This window comes from Tenrec ecaudatus, chromosome 10, assembly GCF_050624435.1.
Source record: "Tenrec ecaudatus isolate mTenEca1 chromosome 10, mTenEca1.hap1, whole genome shotgun sequence".
NCBI classification, from domain to species: domain Eukaryota; kingdom Metazoa; phylum Chordata; class Mammalia; order Afrosoricida; family Tenrecidae; genus Tenrec; species Tenrec ecaudatus.
Window position 1 is genome coordinate 89,781,517 of NC_134539.1, and position 22,781 is coordinate 89,804,297.

The following is a 22,781-nucleotide window of genomic DNA, read 5'->3' on the forward strand; positions in this document are numbered from 1 at the left end:
TCTATCTTTGCATCTGCCTTTCAAAGATCCGAACTGACACAGAGGTTGACTTTCTCTTAATTTGGTATGCCAAGCACCTGGGATTCTGGGGAGCATGTTGACGCAGTGATCAAGATCATAGATTCAAATCCCAGTGCAGGAACTGGGGCAGCTTCCTCAAATCTCCGTACGAGTTAGTCTAGGTGTCCTCAACCATTAAGTAGTGATAATCGTACTATTTACAAAAGAAGACAGTAAATTATGTTAAGGTGCAAACATAATTTTCACACAGGGTCTGGGCACATAATCAAGAAATCCTATGACGTAACTAGATAGCATTGCATATACTAAGTATTCTGTAGGTGGACATATAGATAGGGTGATGGTGTGGTGAATGCTACTTGGCCACAGTCAGATGTAGGAATGAAGGAGTAGAAAGAGCCATGTGCCTGAGGACAGGATGAATAGATGGTCCACCTGCCTGCCACCGGTTGCTATGGAGGAGGCACAGACCTGGGGACAGAGAATGCTCTGGCATGGGCACGCTATGGCTGGTTTAACACCGAGAAGGGAGCCATGAGATGGAGACTAGAGAGAGCAGAGCATGAAGGTGGGGGCACTTAGCAGTCCCACTTCTGGCCGTTCATGTTGAGGGCATCAGTGGATTTCTATGTGAAGGTGTAGAAAAGATCATCTTTAACCCCCGCCCCCCCTTGAGAAACAAGAAAAATGGGTTTCCAGAATCTTTGTGAAGGATTAAAGGGAGAACGCCAAAATAGAAGTAGACAGGCAGATGGAAGCCTGGCTGCTTTACTGCTCTTACGGCGGGCATCCTTTGGAAGCAATTTACATGCACGTGAAAGTGTTCCTTTAGAAAGGAGATGATGAGGCCAGATGAAATTTGCAATTTTTCTTCCTTTTTTTTTTAAGCTCCTAAAAGTGCTTTTGGATGCTTCTCTGCACAGTCCCTCCAACTGGTGTCACCAGTTCGGCATCATGCGCTCTCCCCCTGCCTCCGGTCCCCTGACCATCCAGCCCCACCTCGAGGTGCCGCCCCACCCCACGAGCAGCCGCTTTTCTCAATGTCCCACGTAAGGAATTCAAGCACTTGATACAGTTATGGTCTTTGGTTTCCCTCCGATTTTTATCCAAGCCATTCTCATTTTGTTTGCATTCCTTAAAGGCTGGAACGCGTTGTGCCTGCTTCGTGACACTCTCTAAAACGGTACCCATCATGGCCACCTTCTCATTCACGGCTCGGAGTTGTGGGAAAGCTGGCCATTGCCCAGTGCCTCTGGAAGATGATACACTTTTTTTCTGAGTTATCCTCAGACAAGGGGGAGGGGTCATCAACAAGAGAGCATGATTCAGCGGCTTTTATCCTCTCCAGGGCCATCTCCACCTGTTCATTCCTTAACTCATCCCCCTGGGCAGCATTTCCTGAGCACTGACGACCTGCCACCGTATGCAGCAGAGCTTCAATAGACAGACGAGAAAGAAAGGCCCCCAAGAGACCCACTGCTTACAGTCAGCCAATAGAAACTCCAGGGGCAAACAAACAAACACCTTCAAAATCCTATGGCTCACAACACTTTCTGAACTTGTGTGGGCAGATGAGGTGTCTACCCCTGTATTGGACCACATCACGAAGATGGCACAGGACGAGGCGATGCTTCGCTCTGTTGTACACGAGGTCACTGTGACTGAATCTGAGCCAAGTCAAGGGCATTACCAACCAGAACCACTCTCCAGGAGGCCCTGGCCTGGCCACTGGTGGAGAAATGAAGTACATCTCGGGGCCGCCTTTGGAACATGGCTTTGCGGAGATACGGCCATCTGCGCCTGGGGCCATAGGAACAGCCACCTGTCTTTGTGACATTTTCCATGGGTGCGCAGTAGCCTGGGCCTGTGCGCACTCCTGTGGTGTGCTGGGCCCAGTGAGGTATCAGGAGAAGGGGATGGGACCAGCTGCTCTGCGCCTTGGGCTTCAGGCTTGCCCGCAAAAGGCGATTGATTCTTCAGGGAGAGAAGCGGCTTTCATTTCTGACTCCTGGTTGCCTCAGCCTTTGGTTGATAAATGTGGGGGTGGAGGGGGTGGGTGGGGAGAAAAGGACTTTTCTTCACGATTTCAGCTGGGTCCAAATATACTGATAGCAACAACATTAATAATAGATGTTAGGTAGTTTAAACAGCATATAACGCCCTTATTTTCAGTTGCCAAATGCTCTCTTTTGGCATCTCCATCCTCTAGAAGAGACTGCCTCTGCATAGGAAATCACGGGGCATTTTCTGTGAGATGGGTGTGAGAGTCTGGGTACTTTAGAGAAACGAATCCACAGAAACTCAGGTATAAGAGAGAGTTTTATATAAAGGGTAAGTGCACATCAAGAAAACATCCCAACCCAGTGCTGCCCAAGCCCACAAGTCCAACATTAACCCGTATGTCCAACACCCATCCACAAAGTCCTCTTCCATCTCACAAAACAGGCGCCATGATGCCGACTGCAGGAGGAAAGCTGAGTCAGTGAGTGTGTAAGCATCTCAGCGCTGGCAGGGGTCTCCACACAGGTGCTCCAGCACCCAGGGCTGCAATCAGGGTAGGTCCATGCGGCTTCTCAGGGATGTCCTGCAGGAAGTGAGCCTTGTCAGCTGAAGCAGGGAACTGGTAAGGCAGCTGCACCCTGGTCCGACCATCAGAAAGCAAGAGACCCGAGAACTCGAAAGGCGAGGCTCACAGAACCATTTATCCCTTCAATTAACCCCACATGTGTTTATCAGCCAGGTTGGCACAATAAACTACCTCGGTGAGATATTTGGTGGGGATGCTGCTGGCCTTTGGGCTGTCCAGTGATGCCTCACCCTTGGGTGAGAACACCAAGTACACAGTGACACAAAGTTGTGCTAGTCCTAGGTGGTTGTGGCAGGAGTAGAGTATTGTCCTTTGAAGAGGCCAAGTGCCACTTGCCAACAGTATGCCAGCCATGGCCCTCCTGTGGGGTGCAGTTTTCTTATCTGATAAAGATTGTATGGGGGGAGGGTTGTGCTGATGCTCACTCTGACTTTGACCGTCAACTCTGTATTTTAAGGCCCCAGTGGGCAGGGGGCAGATCTGAGGGGCCTGGGTCAGGGCTGTCTTTGACTAGTGCCCTGAGAGCTGGGTTCTGTGAATTGCTGTCAGACACGAGGGAGCCTTCGCAGGAGGAGGAAGAACAAGAAGCCTATTGCCCAAGTTGGGCCAGTGTGTGTGACCAGTGGGTTCTGTGCTGCCTGGATGAAGGTGGCGTATGCATTTGAGGTAAAATTTAGCTTATTCTGCTTTGGAGTCAGACACATTTGGAGTTCCAATTCTGGGATAATCATTAATTAACCCTTTGCTCTGGTGTTTTCCAATTCGACACGAACTAACAAACACGCAAACAACATTGCCCTCATCTGACTTCACAAGGCAGAGGAGGGTAGTCAGCAGCAGCAGCAGCAGCCTTTGGCTAATTCCCATGAAGCAGAGGTCAGACATGCCTCCAATTCCATTCCATCGGTCAATTCTGACATGAAGTGTCCTTCTAAGGCACTCATTATTTCTCTGCCAGGATTGAAAAGTCATTGCTATGGGCACCCAGAACTCCCAGACAATCCTTTCGATAATAGGGTTATTAGGGATGTCCGCAGGCTACAATTCAAGATCAGATATACTGAGGATATGGTTCTGTTGAGGGTTCAAATAAACGATGGCCACTATAATGTCCAACGGGAGTGAGGGGTCTGCAAGCTAACCATCTGCAGAGGGAACCAGTGAGTTCTTCTAAGTTGCAGCAGTTAAAGCTAAGACCCACTTCGGGACTTTCCCAGGAAGCAAGCAAGCATTATAGAAATAAGAACAGCATGTTTTTAAAAAAATATACATTCAAAGCAAGCAAGCGTTAAAAAAGCAAGAATAGCATAATTAATTTTACCATTCTGAGTAGCATCCTGGTCCCAGGGATGCAGGTACATTTTAGGAACTTGCCAGCGAAGTTTTCCGAGAAGGGAGGGGAAGGTGGGCAGGTCACCTAGTAGTCAACAAAATGGAGTCACCATGGCTCGCTTGTCTCAGTTCTCGGATCTGCAGCACCTTTTCTCAGCCGTGGCTTCAGGAATGCTTCTCTCTGGTCCTTGACCTCTCTCTCCGTCACGTGGCTCCCTGCCCAGCTCAGGCAAGTGTTACAAAACTCCTTTAGTCCCGCCACGGAATGGCCAAAGTTCACCCCGCTCTGTAAACCATCTTCCTGCCTGAAGCTTTACTTGCTGCGTGAGCTGGGAAGCCCGTCCGTTTGTCTTCTGCCCCGGCCAGACTGCTTCTCTGCACAGGAGTCTCTCAGCTCTTGGCTTCTCCTTTCTGCTGGTTAGGAGAGCCTCCTCCTGCTTCTGAGATGGCTTTGTTTTGGACGTGTCCTTGGCATATGAAATCCAGCATGGGTCAATCTAGAGGCAGCAACCAGATTAATAGTTACCTAGGGACCTGGCAGGGGAGCTTGGGGGGGGGGGATGGGGAGCCAGCAACAATGAGTAGGAGAAGGAAGCAAATGTTCTCAGATGGATTGTGGGCATGAATGAGCAACACGATTAAACTATTACATCGAATGACACATGAACTGCATGCCAAGAAAGCTTTTTAAAAGTCACACTTTATTCTTCTTCCCCCTTTTGACCTATATTCAAGTTGTGGCAGTTTTTGATATTTTCTGCTTTCTCTTTGATTGATGTTTTTCTGTTTTGTCGTCTTGTCGTTGTGTGTGGTTTGCTCTCCATTTGAGTTTGCAGGATTTTCTCTGTAGGAAATCGAGGCTAGGTCACGCCATAGAGGGAGTAAAGGGGTTAATAATTATCTAGGGACATGACAGGGAAGAATGGGAGAAGCGGGGAGCCAACTGCAATGAGTATGAGAAGAAAATGTCCTGAGATGGATCGTGCTGATGCTTGGACAGCCCTTCTTCCTATGAGGGAATGATTAGATTGTATGATAAGTGAATTATAGGGCAATAAAACTATTAAAAAAGATCTCTGGGACATGGCAAACTTAACCAATCCCCTCGTTGGGAGTTTCATACACTGTATTTGCATGGTTCCACCCAAGCCTTTGGGGGGAGTTGCCAAAACTATGCATAACACAAAACTATGCATAACACAAATAAAGCAACAGACCGATTTCGGTGGCAACCTCACAGTCCCCTCTCACTGCCCCCTTCACAGTGAACTTCTGTTCCACCAGTGGTATCTCCTTGTTCAGTGCAGTCTGCCTGGCCTTTCTCGCGCCTCTGTCCTGGTCTTCTGGTGTCTCACAGCCTCTGGCTTGGCTTACCATGCTTCTTCTCTAGGCTCCCGCAGCAGATGTGAACACTCTGGGTTCGCCCTTCCCTCGTGGACTTTCATTTTCAGTGTCCTCCCCCCCACCCCCTCCTTTTGGGCTTTCTTCTTGTCAACACATAATTGTTGGTTGCTCTGGTTCTTTGCTCTTTCTCACACCAGCATCATTCTACCCGGTGATCAATATACAGACGCCGTTGTTCCTCATGGTCTTCAGCCTGAACTAACCTTGACACCCAGGCTTAGCATCCATCACCTCGACTACAGCAGCACCTTTTAGAAGTCAGATAGGTACACCAAACACATCCACAAAATAATTGGGACTTTCTCCCCTCCACCCAAAGTGACTGAGTCTCCCCTCAAAACCCAAACACAGTTTTGAGTCCGAGGCCCCTGCATTTGTGAGGCCTTCTGCCTGGAAATGTCTTCTGGATATTAACTGGGTTTGTACTTCCGCTTATTCAGGTCTCAGGTCACACCTCACACCTTCGGACAGGACTTCTGGTCATGCAACTTAAAGCTATCACCTAGAACCAGATCTTAACCAGAGTCGAGGGAAGGGCATTTACTACCATTGCCGTGATGCTATAGGACAGGGTAGATTTGCCCCTGTGAGAAAGACAGTAACGACCAACTCAGCAAGCCCAGCATTTGACAAATAGGAGTGAGATGGAAAGGAGTTATCACAGAAATCTTAAGGGAAGATGAGTTGGAACACAAAGATGTGAGCTTCCGGATTGAAGGCACACTAAGTGTCCAGCACAAGGAACGAGAGAAAATCCACCCCAAGCTCACCACCGAGGAAAGTCCTAAAAGTCAGAGGTAAAGAGAAGCCCACAGACACTTCCAGAGAGAAGAGTTAATGCCCCGCACAGAAGGAGGAGGATTGGCGTGGCAGCACCGGATGCTGGGAGCTGAAGAAGCAATGCCTTCCACTTTCGGCAGGGAAAGGATGTTCAAATTCTATGCTAAGCTAAGCCAGCAGTTAGATGTAAATGTCGTAGATAGATACTTTCAGACATGTTACGACTCAGAAAATGTCTCTCTCTCTGTGTTGTTCCATGAGAACAATTGAAAAATGTGTTGCTGCAGCGTGAGGGAATAGCTGAAAAAGAGGATATGGGAACGAAGGACCAAGAGTTCCACCTCATGAAGCTTCAGAGCAGGCCCTGCGATCTGAGTAGGAACCAGTGCAGACTGTGGGGAGGGCCAGCACCCGTGGAAAGAGCTCGCTGCTGTATTACCAGTTATAATACAAGCATTTGCATAATTACAGAAAACATTTATTATAGATCAGAGTGAGATTTGAGAAAATTCAGTATTCAACTTCAAGATAAAACTGTTGCTATTTCAGGGGGGGAAATGTGAAAGGGAAAACAGTCGTACTACCATACATCACTGAGTCCAAGGTGCCCTTGATACATTCTCTTTATTATTAATAATAACTTTATGGGGGGTTCTTACAAAGCTAATAACCTCCCATCATTCAATTGTATTAAGAACACTTGTACATAGGTTGCCATCGACATTTCCAAAACATTTTCTTTCAACTTGAGCCTTTGATATCAGCTTCTCTTTTTGCTCCTCCCGCCCCACCCACCCCTCATTGTAAATCCTTGATCAATTATATATTGTTGTTGTTATTTCATCCATATACTGTCCTTTTGTCTCCCTTCAGCCATATTTCTGTTATTTGTCCCTATGGGGACGGGCTATATGGCCAGCCTTGTGAAGGGCATGCATTCCTTTTATTATTGCTACTGACAAGAAAGAAAAATATCTGCCAATGGAAAAGACCAGCCATGGCTGTGAGTTACAGCTATACTCCAGATATATTAAAGTTAAAAATATGCTTCTTAAAATATGCCGAAAATAGCATCCCGTGTGGCTGTGAATTATATTTACACTGATTATCAATTTATCTACAAATTGTGATGCACGTGTATCGGCAGAATCAAGAGAGAGGGATGGGTAGATGTGTGTAGGAAATACGAGTGCTAAATACTCATGTACCCCCAAACAAAAAGGCAGCAATAGCTAGATTGCTGATCCGCAATAACTAGAACCGATCAGTCAAGAATTTACAGCATTATTCAGAACACGGGTGTAACTATGTGAAGGAACAGTCAAAGTCATAAAAAGAGGTGGTCTCTGGGTACTGGGCTGGGGTTGGGTTGGAGTGATGTGCTTCTGAGAATTACATAGTGAAACATCAATTCTCTAACGCACTCGCATTATGATTATTTTAATATATGCATGTTGCTTTGAAGTGAACTCAAACCCAAACCAACCCAACCCAAAATAAAGCCCACTGCCACGAGTAGAGCTGAGTCAGTTCTGAGTCAAACAATCCTGAAGGACAAAGTGGAACTGTCCTATTTCCAAGGATACGCATCTTCACAGAGGCAAGTGCCACACATTCCTCCTGATGGGTGGCTCGTGGGATTTGAACTGCTAACCTTTTAGTTAGCAGCCAACCACTTAAGACACTGTGTCTCCAGAGTTCCTGAAGTAAATAATGATAAATACATACACATTTGGGGTGCTTAAAAACGGGGCAAAAAGTAGACACTTAAGGTTTCCAAACATGCTCTGTCATGGGAATATGATGACACTGGTTAAGTTTTAATCATCTTCTACTCATTTGGATTCCAGGAATTATAGAGACACACACACATTACCCCTCTCTGCCCTGTCTTCCACCCAAAATCACACATCCAGCTAAGGAATGCGCTCCCCTCCCCACTCCTCCCCCCCCCCCCCCCCGCCGTTTCAGCCCATTCAACCTTTCCTGCAGCCCTGTCATTCATTCAGGCGCAATCACTGCCATTTTGCATGTAGAAAGGCTGAAGCTCATGGGGCACCATTGGTGGCCACCTGAAGAATCACACAGTGACTTCTCCTTTCTCATGGAGCGCCAAGGTCACCAGCTACCACTCTGTCCCCTTGATGTTTTAGAGGAAAGAGGAGGAGGAGAGGAAGCGAGGAGAGGAGCACATCCGCCTCCAGGAGGAGCGGAGAGCCAAGGAGCTGTACTGGACCCTGAAGCAAGCCCAGAGCCAGAGCCACCCTGACGACAAGGAGGAGCTGGAGTGGGCAGAGCAGCGTGAGTAGAGCTGGCCTTCTCCACCCACCCTGCACCCGCTGCTTGGTTAGCGCCGTTGGTTAGCTATCCTTTGCTGAGGGCCAACCATGAGCTTGGCTGCACCAAGGATCCACGGGTAAGGACTCCACCCTCAAGGCGTTTAAGTGCCAGCTGGAGAGATTTCTTAATATTCTAGAACCCCAAGCCAACATTTTTTGCCATCAATTATGCTGAGCCTCTATGCTCAGCCCTGGGTAGCCAAAGATGAGGACTCGTGGCTCCCACAGTGGAGGAAGTAACTGGCAGAGGAGGAGCTGGACACACAGCCTTTGAGAGGAGGTACCATGTTTTGTTGCGGCACACAATAGCTGAGGAGGGTTCTAAGATGAGACTTGGTGCAGAAAGAGGAGTGGCCGAGGTCAGGAGGCCAAGGAAGGCGCCCTAGTAGGAGGCCAAGCACGTGCAAAAGTGTGATGCAAAGAGAGATGTGGCAGACTTTGGAAACTGGATGCTCTGGAGTGATTCACTGTTGGAGAATGTCAAAATGGTACGTTCCGTGAGAAAAGGCTGGTGGAACTACCTGTGAAGATGGAGGGAGACATCTTTGTATTGTTATTGCTATTTACTTTATTTCTGAAATTGTGATTTTGGTGGAAGTTTACAGAGCAAATTGGGTTTTGATTCAACAAGTCGCACGCATTTTGCTTTGTGAGGTTGGCTGCAGTCCCCACAGTGCACTTTTCCCCCTTCCTCCCTGTGTTTCCCATTCTCAGCTTCATTCGTACCCATGCCTGCTTCTGACCGCCAGCCTCGAGCAGATGTTTCCACTTTAGTCTTATATGTTGATTTTCTGAAGCGTGCAGACCTCCCTGGTGTTATTGTTTACTTTACTAGCCTGTGTATTGTTAGACTGAAAGGGCAGGCTCAGTTCTAGAATGGATGGATATCTAAGGATCACAGTCTTAGGAATTCCACCAGACTCTATCAGATCAAAAAGCTTGTTTATTTTTCCCCTATGATTCCCCACCCCGCTCAACACACACACATTTCGTTCATACTCTACCTAGGACTTCCATTTTTCTATCTATCTATCTATCTATCTATCTATCTATCTATCTATCTATCTATCTATCTATCTAGTTAGTTAATTGTGCCAACCTGGCTGGTAAACACATGTGGGGTTAATTGAAGGTTGAGGGATAAATGGCTTGGTGAGTCTCGCCTTTCTAGTTCTTGGGTCTCTTGCTTTGTGATGGTCAGACCAGGGTGCAGCTGCCTTAGCCAGTACCCTGCTTTAGCTGGCAAGACTCACTTCCTGCAAGACATCTCTGTGGAGAAGCAGCATGGTCCTACCCCAGTGCAGCCCTGGGTGCTGGAGCAGCCGTGTTGAGACCCCTGCCAGTGCTGAGATGCTTACATATTCACTGACTCGGCTTTCCTCCTGCAGTCGGCATCATTGCATGTGTTTTGTGAGAAGGAGGAGGACTTTGTGGATTGGTGTCGGTCATATGGCTTAATGTTGTACTTGTGGGCTTGGGCAGCACCGGGATGGGATGCTTCCTTTATGCGCACTTAACCTTTATATAAAACTCTCTCTTATACATGAGTTTCTGTGAATTTATTTCTCTAAAGTACCCAGACTAACACAGGTGTGTATGTTGGGGTGGAGGGGAGAGTTCAGTGGATTGGAAGCCCTGAACTCCTAACTGTTGACTTGGGAGAGGGATCTAATTTAGAAGTACTTGATGCAGAGATAGAGGGTGGCTGAGGTCAGGGTGCTTGTCCCAAGAAGTAACTATTTGGGGCTCAGAGGGCAGCTGTGTCTGGGTTGGGTGATATGGAAGGATTCTTTCTGACCCAGGTGGCTCGTGACAGGTTGTTTATCCAACACTGTTGTTCTGCTGCTTTGATGATGTGAAGCTCACGTGCCTCCGGATGCAGGGGCATTGATCACAGAGGGTACAGCTCCATCTTCAGGTAGAGGAGGGACTGTGTTAGGGCACTAGAACCAGATTCTGGGTAGATGAGAGTGGGAGTTGACCTCTTCTTTAGTCACAGGAGGTGTGGAGAACAAGGGATGATCCCACCTGCCTCTCTTTCAGCAATGAGTGTGTATTTGTGCTGCTAGGATACTGTCCCCATCAAATCTTGTTTATGAAAGTTCAAGATGGCTGCGTTGCAGCATACCAGTGGACTGGCTGTTTTTGCTCAATTTCTTTCAGTCGGTTTTTGTGTTAGTCTGGATAGACTAGAGAAACAAATTCATAGACTCACTCATATGTGTCTAAGAAAGAGCTTTATATACAAGAGCAATTGAATATTGAGAAAACATCCCAGCCTAGTTCAGAGCACATCCATAAGTCTGATATTAACCCATATGTCCGGTACCAATCTATAAAGTCCTCTTCAGACTCAAGAAACACATGTAATGATGCCGAATGCAGGAAATTTATAGGCCAGTCGGTGGGATGTCTTGTGCATCCAGTGGCATTGTAAGCATCTCAGCGCTGGCAGGGGTCTCCACGTGGTTTCTTCAGCTGTGAGGCTCTAGCATAGTTCCCATGTGTCTTGTCAGTAGAGAGTCTCTCATAGAGTCAGTGTAGAGAAAGTGTGTCTCCTGCCTCCAAGGAGGAAATGCAGGAGTTCCCAGAATCCTCAGGAAAAGGTTATGCCCACACAGAGGCCTCATTGGCTATATCCTGATTGGGAGGTTAGACTCCACCCCCTACACGCTTAATCCTCAAATTGACACCAGATTATGTAACCACCACAGTATTCAACCCACTTCTCTAGTCTTTCCTCTGAAACTAGGGTGCGAGGAGTGTAGTTGAGAGCTCTTTAAGTTGGTCTTGTGTCTTTTTTGTAGAAGGTCTTTGTTGTGTATCTGCCTTGTTTGACGTCTTCCAGTGCCAATTATTCGATGTTCTCTTTCCATCATCTGACTTTTGTACGCATATAAAGCAATTGAAATTATAATGGTTTGGGTGAGTTGCAGCTCAGTCCTCAAAGTGACATTTTGCTTTAACTGTTTAAAGAATTATTTTGTAGCAGATTAATTCAATGCAGTATGTCATTTCGCTCTCTGCTGATCCTATGGGCAGTGATTATTGAACCGTGTAAAATGAAATCCTTGGCAACTTTAATGTCATGTCCATTTATCATGATGTTTATTGGTCCAGTTAGGACGATTCCTATTTTCTCTATGTTGAAATGTAACCCGTTCTGAAGGCTGTAGTGTCTGATCTTCATCAATACGAGTTCCAATCGTGTTCACTTCTGGCCTGCAAGTTTGTGTTGTCTGCATTTCAGTTTATTAATAGGTCTTCCTCCACTCTTGATGCCATGTCCTTTATAATCCAATTTCTCAGATTATTTGTTCAGCATGCAGATTCAATAAGCATGGTGAAAGGATACAATCCTGACACACACCTCCCCCCCCCCCATTTTAAACCTTGCAGTGTCCCCTTGTGTGTTTGAATGACTCGCTCTCGATCTGCATGCAGGTTTCACAGGAAGATAATCAAGTGTTCTGTAATTCTCATTCTTTACAATGTTACACTTTGTTACGATCCACACAGGGAAACCCCAGCCAGTGAAATCAGGAGAATTCTGTAGAAATGGGGCTTCAGTGAAGCTCGGATTCTTTGCTCACTTATAATTGGCTTTTCCTGGGATGGCGTGTTATCGGTTTTTGAGCTGCTGGAGAGTCGAGGAAGAGGCTGAAGAGTGTTGTGGTTAAAGTGCTGGGCTGCTAACTAGAGGTTGGCAGTTCAAACTCTCTGGCTGGTCTATGCAAGAAAGATGTAGCTGTCTGGTTCTGTAAATATTTACTGCCTGGGAAACCCTATGGGGACATTGTACTCCATCATACAGGGTTGCTAAGAGTCAAATTCACCTCGGTGCCAATGAGTTTGGCTTTGGTGGAGCCAAGAAAGTGGTGATTGGAACAGAGCATTTTAAAAATGACCAAGACTGATGTTTTTACTGAGATTGGTCTACATTTTTTAGTAAATTCTCACCTCGCTGCTGTGAGCCTTTGGTTAATTTCTGGCCTTCTGAGAAAGTTGTTTCTGACCAAGTTTGTCAGTGTTATCACTGTTTTTATGGAGGAGAGAATTTTTGGAGGTCCCTCATGCACCATTTTCATGGTCATCCCTTTAAACCCATCTTTTATTAATTCAGTGTCAGCCATAAAACACAAGAACATCGTAGGGGCAGGTTCGGAGCAATTACTTTGGACTGCTGGCAAGGGAGGTGATTTGGAAGTACTTATTTTTAGTGCCGAATTGCCTTTTGATTCCATGTGACCTCGAACATCGTCAAGTGGTTGAGAAGGATGAAGTCACACAGCCATTGGACCAAATGTAAAGCTGGCTAAATGTTTTCTATTCAATTTTCAGTTCATTGTAATTTTCAAGATACCAGGGCTCTTCTTACTTTCCCACACCGATGCCCTGGACCAGATGTCCCACAGGCCTCCTGGGCTGTGGAACTCTGAGTGGTGGGTGCCCAGGTCCAGGATAGACCCTATCCTATGAGCAATGTCTCAGGGCACCAGTGCCAGCAAGCCACAAGCCTCCTCTTTGAAGCAGGTCTGTCACCCTTCTCAAAGACATTCTGCTTTATTCATAAAAGGGTTTGAAAACCAGGCTGTCTTCTGCTACTCAGAGTCCCCTTGTGGCCGCGGATGTCACATTTATTCGACGTCCACTGAGTACAACAGGTGTGAGCAGAGTATCTCAGGGAAGGGGGTGTGGGGCCTCTGCTACCCTTTTCTCTGGCCACTTCTCATGACTTCTGGGATCCCCTCAGTGGGACTCTTCAGGTTATATGCACTAGTTTGAATTCTACTGTGCTGGCCTTCGTTTGAGACTGTCTAATACTAAGGAAAATTCATTTCTGATTCAAGGGATTTGTACACTTAGTTCTCTGAACCAAAGACAGCCCAAGGGAATGTTCCATCTAGAGAGATCCAGTTAGACTCATACCACTTCAGTCTGAGGAAGGTGCAGGCTCCCCTAGTCCCTACTCACGGAGCGTGGGAGGAGCGAGTCCATTCCATTTTTCAGCATCTGAAGGGACGGGTTGGAGACAGAAAAATGATTCCTTGATAAGAACTGAACACTATTTGGATCGAGACCAGAATTACTTATGGAATGTGTGCGTGTTTTCAACATTACGGTGGGATTTTTCTTGAGAGCTTCTATTCCTTGTGACTTGGGCATCGCCGTGCCCTTGGGGTTGAGCAGGGTGAATATGGGTGGAGGCCTTTTCCCCGAACAGTTTTATTGGCACACTAATTCACATGTCATAAAACAGAACCGTTCAATCATTTCATCGCATCAAGAGGAGTTGTACAATCACCAGCACATCTATCTTAGAACCGCCCCGGCTGCATCACCGTCAAACTGAGCGGTGCAATCAGTGTCAGTTCTAGTTCTAGAGCCCCCTCTCCCCTCCCCACTCACTGTTCACTCCCCACATCCCCCTCCCCTCCCCCTTACTCACCCCACCCTTGCATTCCCTACAATACCCAGTCACAGTTAATATCATCGTGCCTCCATTCCTCCCGTGCTTCACAGCTGGGAAACCCAACAGAAAACAATGGAAAACAAATCGCACTAGGGTGGTAAGGATAAGATGATATTAGTATGAAGGCAAAAATACACATGATATGTAAGAAGGAGAAGACCCCCCCCCCCAAACCATGTTCCAAAAGCCAGGGAAGAAATTTCTGTCATGGGACAACTAAGAGCTACTTGCACCCAGTACAAATTCAGGTCGTGTCTGTCGGGAGGAGAACTGGCCTGGCACTGAGGTCGATCCTGCATCAAGATTACAATGGTCTCTGCCAGATAGTAAGGCTGCTCGGGACTCTTGCCTTGGCCAGAACGGATCTGCCAGCAGTTTGGTCTGACTAGATGCTCTGCAGATGGGTTTTGGGCTCCCACTGTCCTCCATAGCTTTCTTCAAATTGGGTGTTTATAATGTTAGTGCTGATACTTTTCACCATATACGGATTTTGTGATCGTTATCTTTGGATCACACAAGCTGGTCTGCTTCCTCTGTGTTGACTGACTTGACTCCTCACTTAGATGGCTGCTTGGGTGACTACAATCCTTTAAGACCCCAGACACTAGTTTGATTGACTGTCGGGCACCATATAGTTTCTCTACCACACTTTGCTGCAGCACCATTATCTTCAGTGATCATTTCAAGAAGGTGAGTATTGAGCAGGACCATGATCTAAGAACTAAATGCTCTTAAGTTGGACTTAGGATTTAGTGCAAATCCAGAACTCATTCCCGGATCTATGATTTTTTTAAAAAAATGCTGTAATTTGGAAATGAATACATTTGTCACATCATTTTGTAGTACAGTCATGGAAAATATAACTGTACAATTTCTTCCCAAATCAGTCACCTCTGTTAATCCTCTTTCATTCAGCAGGCATAGCTCTCTACTCTGTACTAGCTGCTCCTTCCTTTCATGGGTAACATTACAAATGTTAACTTTGGGGTTGAAGCTCATTTTCTTTCCTCTAGGGCAAGCTCTGAGGTGATGCTGGAGGGGCAGCTATCAGGGGAGAGAAAACGCACCCCCTACTCTTTGATAACTACTGTTTAGTGGTGTCCTTCCCACTCACACGGGGGTTAGAATTATTTGAGGATTTGCCTAATATTACTAATATTTGTATGCTCACTAAATTCAACGGAGTGCCCTAAACCCTGAACATTCACAAAGGGAGCAGACATCTGTTCACATCTGCTTAGAACACTTTAGAGAGGAGTGGGTATTGGTGTATGTCTATTTTACAGATCAGGAATCTGAGACAAGTTGGGTGATTTTAGCCAAATGAAGGCCTTCATTTTTCCTAACTCCTGGCTGAGTTCTGGCTGTGGCTTATGTGTACTCCAATGTGTGTGTGTGTGTGTGTGTGTGTGTGTGTGTGTGTGTGTGTGTGTATTTCTAGTCAGTAACCTCACAGGTCCCGAGTCTGTGTACTGGAAGCTTCACAAAGAAGCCTCGACAAGCAACAGGCCATTGATGCTTGCCTACGGAGCTGCTGAAACACACTGCCCGCATCCCCAGGCCTGGTGCGTGGCGGCCGAGGCTGCAGAGACATGGAACTGACTTATGTGGCAGCAAACTCGCCTGATGCCAAAGACTAGGAGCAAACGGTGTTAGACTGGGCTCTCTAGACAAGCAAATCCAGTTTCCACTTGGAGCTCGGAGAGATGCTCATGAGCTGCATGCAGGGCAGACCAAGGCGCAGCCGCACACACGATTGAAGAATTGCTGTGCGCTAACCATTGTGTTATGTGCGTGTCCTCGCCTCCCAAATCTCAGGCTAGAGGAGGAGACACATATGCCCCAGTTATGGCGATTCGGGGAGCTTGTGTACCAGATGGGTTTTGTCATAGAGAGAGAGAGAGAGCAGAGAAAACATTTTGAAAGACCCCATGGAGGAGATGACATTTGACTCGAGACTTGATTTGGGAAAACTGGGAAGGGGAGAAGGCAGTGAAAGGCTTCACAGTGAAGGGAACCCCACTAAGCAAAGACAAGGACATTGTGCAAATTGGCAAGGGTACATGTTTTGATAGGACCACCGCTTGGGTGTGGCAATAATGAAGAAGCTAGAAAGATAAGACGGGGCAAGAGTGGAGGAGCCCACCTGTACATTCAGAGTGGAAGAAGCGACTTGGGGGGATGTAGGCAGGGCAAAGGCTTCCCCTGAATAAAATAGCTGTCGGTTACCAGGTAAAGTTACAAGAGGAGGTGTGTGGAGCACTGGACCCTGCAGGAGTCTTGCCTGCAGACGGCCTTTCCCTAGGGTGTCCTTGAGCAAGTTTTCAATCTCTTTCCTCATTTGTAAAATGCGGATGGTAACGCCGAGCTGGGGGCTTGGGGGAGGGTGAAATGAGAGAGAGCGCCAGAGAGAGTGTCTTCTCGGTTGGTTGTCGAGGTCTGTGAGCTCCTGATGTGCTCCGCTTTCGTAGCTGCACAATGAGACGGAAAGTGATGGGCTGGGCTGGTGTCTCATTTGGATGGAGAATGGAAATCACCCGCGCCAGGTGCTGCTTGATTGCTTATTAATGTGCCGTGTGGCAACAGAAGATGGAAAAACCTCAAAAAAACAGAGAAAAGATGTGATAATTCAGGTCCCATGGTTTTCGCTCCTCATTTTATGCTTTCTTGAAGAATGATGAGCTCAACTCTGGAGCCTGTCATTTCAGACCCAACAAAGCTATTCAGCACTCAATTAATTTAATATGAACGATATTGTGGGCCATTAATCTACCAGGGAACAGCAGTTTTTGATAAAACACTCAAATTAAATTCTGCAAGGTAGAAAAAAAAGAGAGCGCGAGAATTGTGCCAATTTAATATCACTTGCATACAGAGTTAGTTATCCATTTCAAACAGCGACTTCTCAGAGGCTCTGAGTATACCAGGCAGTAAAATTCACTTAATAATTTGTCAACTGTGAACTTAAGGAGTGTGGAGGTAGCATCCATCTGGTTGCTCACAAATTTCGGGATGAGCCAGGATGACTTGGCGCCAGGAGCTGTCAGTTTGTCCTACGGTGGCGGGAGTGCTGTGCGATGCTGGAAGCTATGCTGTGGGTATTTCGAATACCAGCAGGTCACCCACGGTGGACAGGTTTCAGCAGAACTTCCCGACTAAGAGAGACTTGGAAGAAGAAAGGGCTGCTGCTTGACTTCCAGAAAGTACCCAGTGGCTCGCAAAAGAATATTATCTGATATATGACTCATATGTCAGATGAGGGTAAGTAGAAAGTATTGCTATGTAATCCCCCAAAGTCTTAAAATGTGTAGTTATTGTTCCTTGACATGCCCTTTGCCTTTGTCCCCACACTTGACGAGCTGGGTTGACACAGTGGCTGCTGACGCAGGTCTGGGTAGTGTTTCATTCTGTTGTACACAGAGTTGCTGCGAGTTGGAACCCACTCGATGGTACACAAGAACAACAACAACAACAACAACATCAACATGTCTATATACTTCTGAACAACAACATGTCTATGTTTCCATCACTTTAAGAATTCTGTCCTCTTGGATTTACACCACATCAAAATGGCAGTTTGGGCATACACGGAGGACTGTATTCCTTTAAAATATTCTTTGAGTTTCACAAACAAAAACAAGTCTGACGGGGAAAGGCCAGGGCTATAGGGTAGATAGGTTAAGGTTTCCTAATGACAGTCTCATAAGACACCCCTTTACGGTACCCTGGAAGAAGGGGCAGGTGCATTATTCTGATATTAAACGCAAAATCCACGGCACCAACAACTTTCCCCTAATGCAGTTTTCAATTGTCTTCACACTCTTTCATAATAAGACTCCGTGCACCTCCTGTTGCCTTTTGAGAAAATCTATCAGCATGACCCTTTTTGGAATCCCCAAACACAGTCACCAAAAACTGCCTTGAGTGTATCTGGGGCAGCAGATTCACCTGCAGGTTGCTGTTTTGATTGGACTTTGTTGTGGAAGGTACCCTATTGAGATAAATGTGTTACCGAGAGAATGCGTGTGAAGCCATCCATTGATCCCGATCCATGTTTAAGCATGTTTTGTGTAATATGTATGAACTGGAACCCTCGTCACAACACTTTTTGACTTGGCTTGTAGTGCCGGCAGATGAGCCTTCTGCACAGTGGCTTGTAGGGGTGTTGACCATCCAACAATGGTTGCGGCAGTACATTGACAGAAGTTCAGGCCAGACTCAGAAGAGGCTGTGGAACAAGGGATATCATTGCTGATGTCAGATGGATCTTGGCTCAAAGCAGAGAGTACCGGAAGGAGGTTTACTTGTGTTGTATTGACTGTGCCCAGGCATTTGACTGTGTGGACAGCTGTAATGAGCTGTGGCTCACCTTGAGAAGAAGGAGAATTCCAGGACACTTCATTGTGCTCATTCAGAACTTGAACATGGACCAACAGAACGAGAGAACACTGCAGGGTTGAACATCAGAGAAGGTGTGCGTCAGGTTGTATCCTGTCTCTCTCCGGTTCAATCAGTATGCTGAGCAAGTCATCAGAGAAGCTGGGTCATATGGAGATGAGGTATGGAGGTATGAGGTATGGTAGGATTGGAGGAAGTTTTCTTTAAAAATTTTGATATGCAGATGACATAACCTTGCTTGCGGAAAGTGAGGAAGACTTGAAGCACTTGCTGATGAAGTTCAAGGACTGCAGCCTTCAGTATGGATTGTAAGGAAAACCCAAATCCTGGTACCTGCACAAATAGGGGGCATCATGATAAATACAGAGAACGTTGAAGTTGTCAAGGATTTTGTCTTGCTTGGTTTCACAATCAAGGTTCACGGAAACAGCAGTCACAAGATCAGATGGCACATTGCATTAGGTAAATCTGCTGCACAAGACATCTAATTGGACATCCCTCACAGAAGGGCCACAAGGAAGGGACGAGACAGCCAGGGTGCAGTATAGCACCAACAAACACACAACTTTCCTCTAGTTCTTTAATGCTCCCCCACCCCACCATCATGACCCCAGTTCTACCTTACAAATCCGGCTAGACATGTACAGTGGTACAGGTAAGAGCTCTCAACACACAGACTCCAGGACAGATAAATACACCCCGGAACAATAATGGGAGTAGCGATACCATGAGAGTAGCGGAAAGGTTGCGGGAGAAGTGGGAAGAAAGGGGGAAGCAATTGCAACGATCCACATATAACTCCTCCTCACCTCCCCAAGGGGGATGAACAACAAAACATGGGTGAAGGGAGACAGCGGACAGTGTAAGATAAGAATAATACGTTATATTTTATCAAGGGTTCACCATGGTGGAGGGGTGATGGGAGGGAGGGGAAAAGAGGAGCTGATACCAAGGGCTCAAGTAGAAGAAATATGTTCTGGAATATGTACAAATGCGCTTGATACAATTGATGTATGCATTGTTATAAGAGCTGTAAGAGCCCCCAATAAAATGATTAATATACATTAAAAAATCAAGCTATGGTATTCACCATTGCATCATTGCATATGAAAGTTGGACCTCGATTAAGGAAGACCAAAGCAGAATCGGTCACTTGAATAGTGCTGCTGGAGAAGAATATTGAAAATAGCACAGACTGCTGAAAGGACAAACAGATCTGTCTTGGAAGAAGGACGCCCAGAGAGCTCCTTCGAGGCAAGCGTTATGAGACTTCATCTTACGTGCTTTGGGCAAGGAGAGACCAGTCCGTGGAGAAGGACATCATGCTTGATCAAGTACAGGTGCAGCCCTCAACAAGATGGGCTCAAGCACAGGAACAATTGTGAGGCTGGTGCGGGCCTGGACATTGCTTTGTTCTGTTGGTATAGACAAGGTCTCGGTGGGTCTGCGCCGACTGGATGCCACCTACCTACAGCACGTGGTGGCCACAGCAATGGAGTCCAATATGCTGTCTTACTTTCTGTTCTCTGGAGGAACGAACCCGGTTAAAAAAAGACGTACACAGACACACGCCCAGGGGACCGCTGGTGGCAGAGTGGTCACCTGCTGAGCTGCAGTCCTCAATTTCCGAAGTTGGAGCCACCAGCCCCTCTGTGGGAGAAAGATGGGACTTCCTACTCCCATAAAGGGTTATAGTCTCACCCTATAGGGACACTGTGAGTTGGTATCAACTAGGTGGCAGTGAATTTGGTGAGTTTTATGCATGCCAACAAGGTGGCATCAATTACCTAAATACGTGTGTGTGAGAGAGAGAGACAGAGACAGACAGACAGACACACACACACACACACACACACACACAGATTTACTTCAAGTAATGACTCATGCAACTGTGGGGCTGGTATGTCCCAAGTCTAAGGGTCAGGCAGCAGACTGAAGACCTCAGCAGGCTTACACCCCTAATATCAGAACAAGAAGAGTACAGGGTCCAGAAAAGGAGCCAGCCTTGACAGAACGTCCATTTATGTATCAGAAGTAGGTCACACTCCAAAGGAAATCTCCCTTTTATTTGATTGGCTGCTTACATTAAACCACAAAACAGAAAGTGATTACATTATGGAAGAGCACATGCTAAACCACTGTAGCCAACACATGTCAGTAATCATCCAAAGATGCAGGGCCAGTGAGGTAGTTTATTGTGCCAACCTGGCTGATAAACACATGTGGGGTTAATTGAAGGGCAGAGAGATAAATGGCTCTGTGAGCCTTGCCTTTCTAGTTCTCAGGTCTCTTGCTTTATGATGGTTGGATCAGGATGCAGCTACCTTAGCCAGTTTCCTGCTTTAGTTGGCAAGGCTCACTTCCTGCAAGACATCCCTGAGAAGACGCCACATGGACCTACCCTGATGCAGCCCTGGGTGTTGAAGCAGCCGTGTGGAGACCCCTGCCAGCACTCTTACACGTATGAGTTTCGGTGGATTTGTTTCTCTAGAGTACCCAGAATAACACAGCCAGGCAGTGTTTTATTCCACTGTGCATGAGATCACCGTGAGCACATTGACAGACACTAATAACGGTCACAGCATAACCTGATCCTCACCTCGCTGCTGACTCACAGTGACCCCTGTGCGTTTCTGCGACTGTAGCGGATCAGTTTTTCTCCTATGGCGCTGCTGGTGGTTCGCGGCGACCCTGCAGATCACCACCCAACTCAGAACCGCTACACCACCATGGCTCCTTTGTATAACTCGATCAATGATCTTATTGATGAAGATTGCACTTATAATTTTGTGGTTGCTTTTACAATTGTAAACCTGGTTTTAGGGCCGTGGTCTCTTTGAATCCGGAGGTTCTGGTGTGGCCCTCGGAGCCAGTCTGCTCTCATTTTCTCAGCCTATGCGGCTCGCTGTCTGGGCAGGGCGACACAGCCCCATGATCTTGCTTCTGTTCCCTTCCTTCTTAGAAGGGAGTGTGACCTGAATGCTGGCAGCGGGCGACCAACTTGGAGGCTGGCTTGCCGGTGGGGGAGGGGAAGTAGCTGAAACAGGAGCCAAGTCAACATAGAAGAAGAATTTTTTTCCAATGAGATGGGGAATAACCAGTGTGAACGGCTCCCCGAATTTTACGGCTTCCGAATTTCGGAGCCAAGTGAGGCCGCATATATTTGATTTGCAATTTGAGAGTGGGCTCCCACAGGCCTGGTTTTCTCTCCCAGTCACGAGTCCCTGCAGGCCCATGCATTCCCACCGGTCAGGCGCTCCTGCCGTTGCTCCTAGCGGCCACACGGGGTCACTCTTGGCAGCCATCGGGAACTTGCAGTTGCTGGCTGCAGACCTGAGCATCCCATTGGGACGACCTTTTCGTATCCAAAGTTTAACTGTGGCGACTCACACGCTCTTTCCCTAAGGTTCTCGTCATTCAGCGTTCACTGTCTTAATTTTAAAAAATCATTTTATTAGGGGCTCATACAACTCTGATCACAATCCATCCCTGCATCAATTGTGTAAAGCACATCTGTACATTCATAGCCCTCATCATTCTCAAAACATTTGCTCCCCACTTAAGCCCCTGGCATCAGCTCCTCCTTCTCCCCCCCCTCAGTCCCCGCTCTCCCCTCCCCCATGAACCCTTGATAATTTATAAATTATTATTTTGTCATATCTTACCTTATCTGATGTCTCCCCCTTCACCCACATTTCTGTTGTCCGTCCCCCAGGGAGGAGGTTATATGTAGATCCTTGTAATCGGTCTCTCCTTTCCACCCCGCCTTCCCTCCAAAATTTTTAAACTAGTAAACATATTTCTTTCTCTCTTTTTCACTGTCTTGACTGACAATCCCTCCCTTCCACCCCCCACCCTACCCCACTCCATTCATAGGGTGAGTGCTGCCCAGTGGGTTGGACCTTAGATCTTCTGGGACCTTAGATCCTTGTGTCCCCTATAAGCCTGAAGGTCTGCTTCCCTACTCAGAGGTCAAGAAACCTCCCCTTGTAGAAAGTTTCATCTTCCTGTTTCCTTAACTAGAACCCTGACTGCCTCCCAAGGGCCCTGCCCTATCCCACCCCTGCCCACGTCCTGCCTCCCCATCTGTCTGAAGGAATGAGCCCTTAGGTGGTGCTCCGGTTCTTTTATCTCACAGGAAACACAGCGCATTAATAGTGGAATTATTGGCCCCCGGAGACGTGCTAGGGACTGTCCCAGGCACTTCAGTGTATATTCTCATTTTGGTCTTGAGGCAGCTCCACAGGGCCACGTTTTATAGAAAAAGAATTAAAGTGTAGCCATGGCCATTAAAGTGGTCCGCGGTTAGGTGGAGCAAGATACAGAGCAGAATTGAAACACGCTACACGTATACACAGCTTATATCTTTATTGGGGACTCTTCTATTTATAGGATGATTCACAGATTTTCCAGGGATATTATATTATTCACCAAAGGGACTAAAATA

The 22,781-nt window shown here is 46.9% G+C and overlaps 1 protein-coding gene across 1 annotated transcript in view; it reads left to right on the forward strand.

The window, feature by feature from the left end:
* SH2D4B (SH2 domain containing 4B) overlaps positions 1–22,781 on the forward strand; it is a 50,222-nt gene that overhangs the window by 15,819 nt on the left and 11,622 nt on the right. Inside the window, exon 5 of the mRNA XM_075559576.1 lies at positions 8,278–8,425. Coding sequence (XP_075415691.1) covers positions 8,278–8,425 — 148 coding nt within the window. The remainder of the gene's footprint in view (positions 1–8,277; positions 8,426–22,781) is intronic.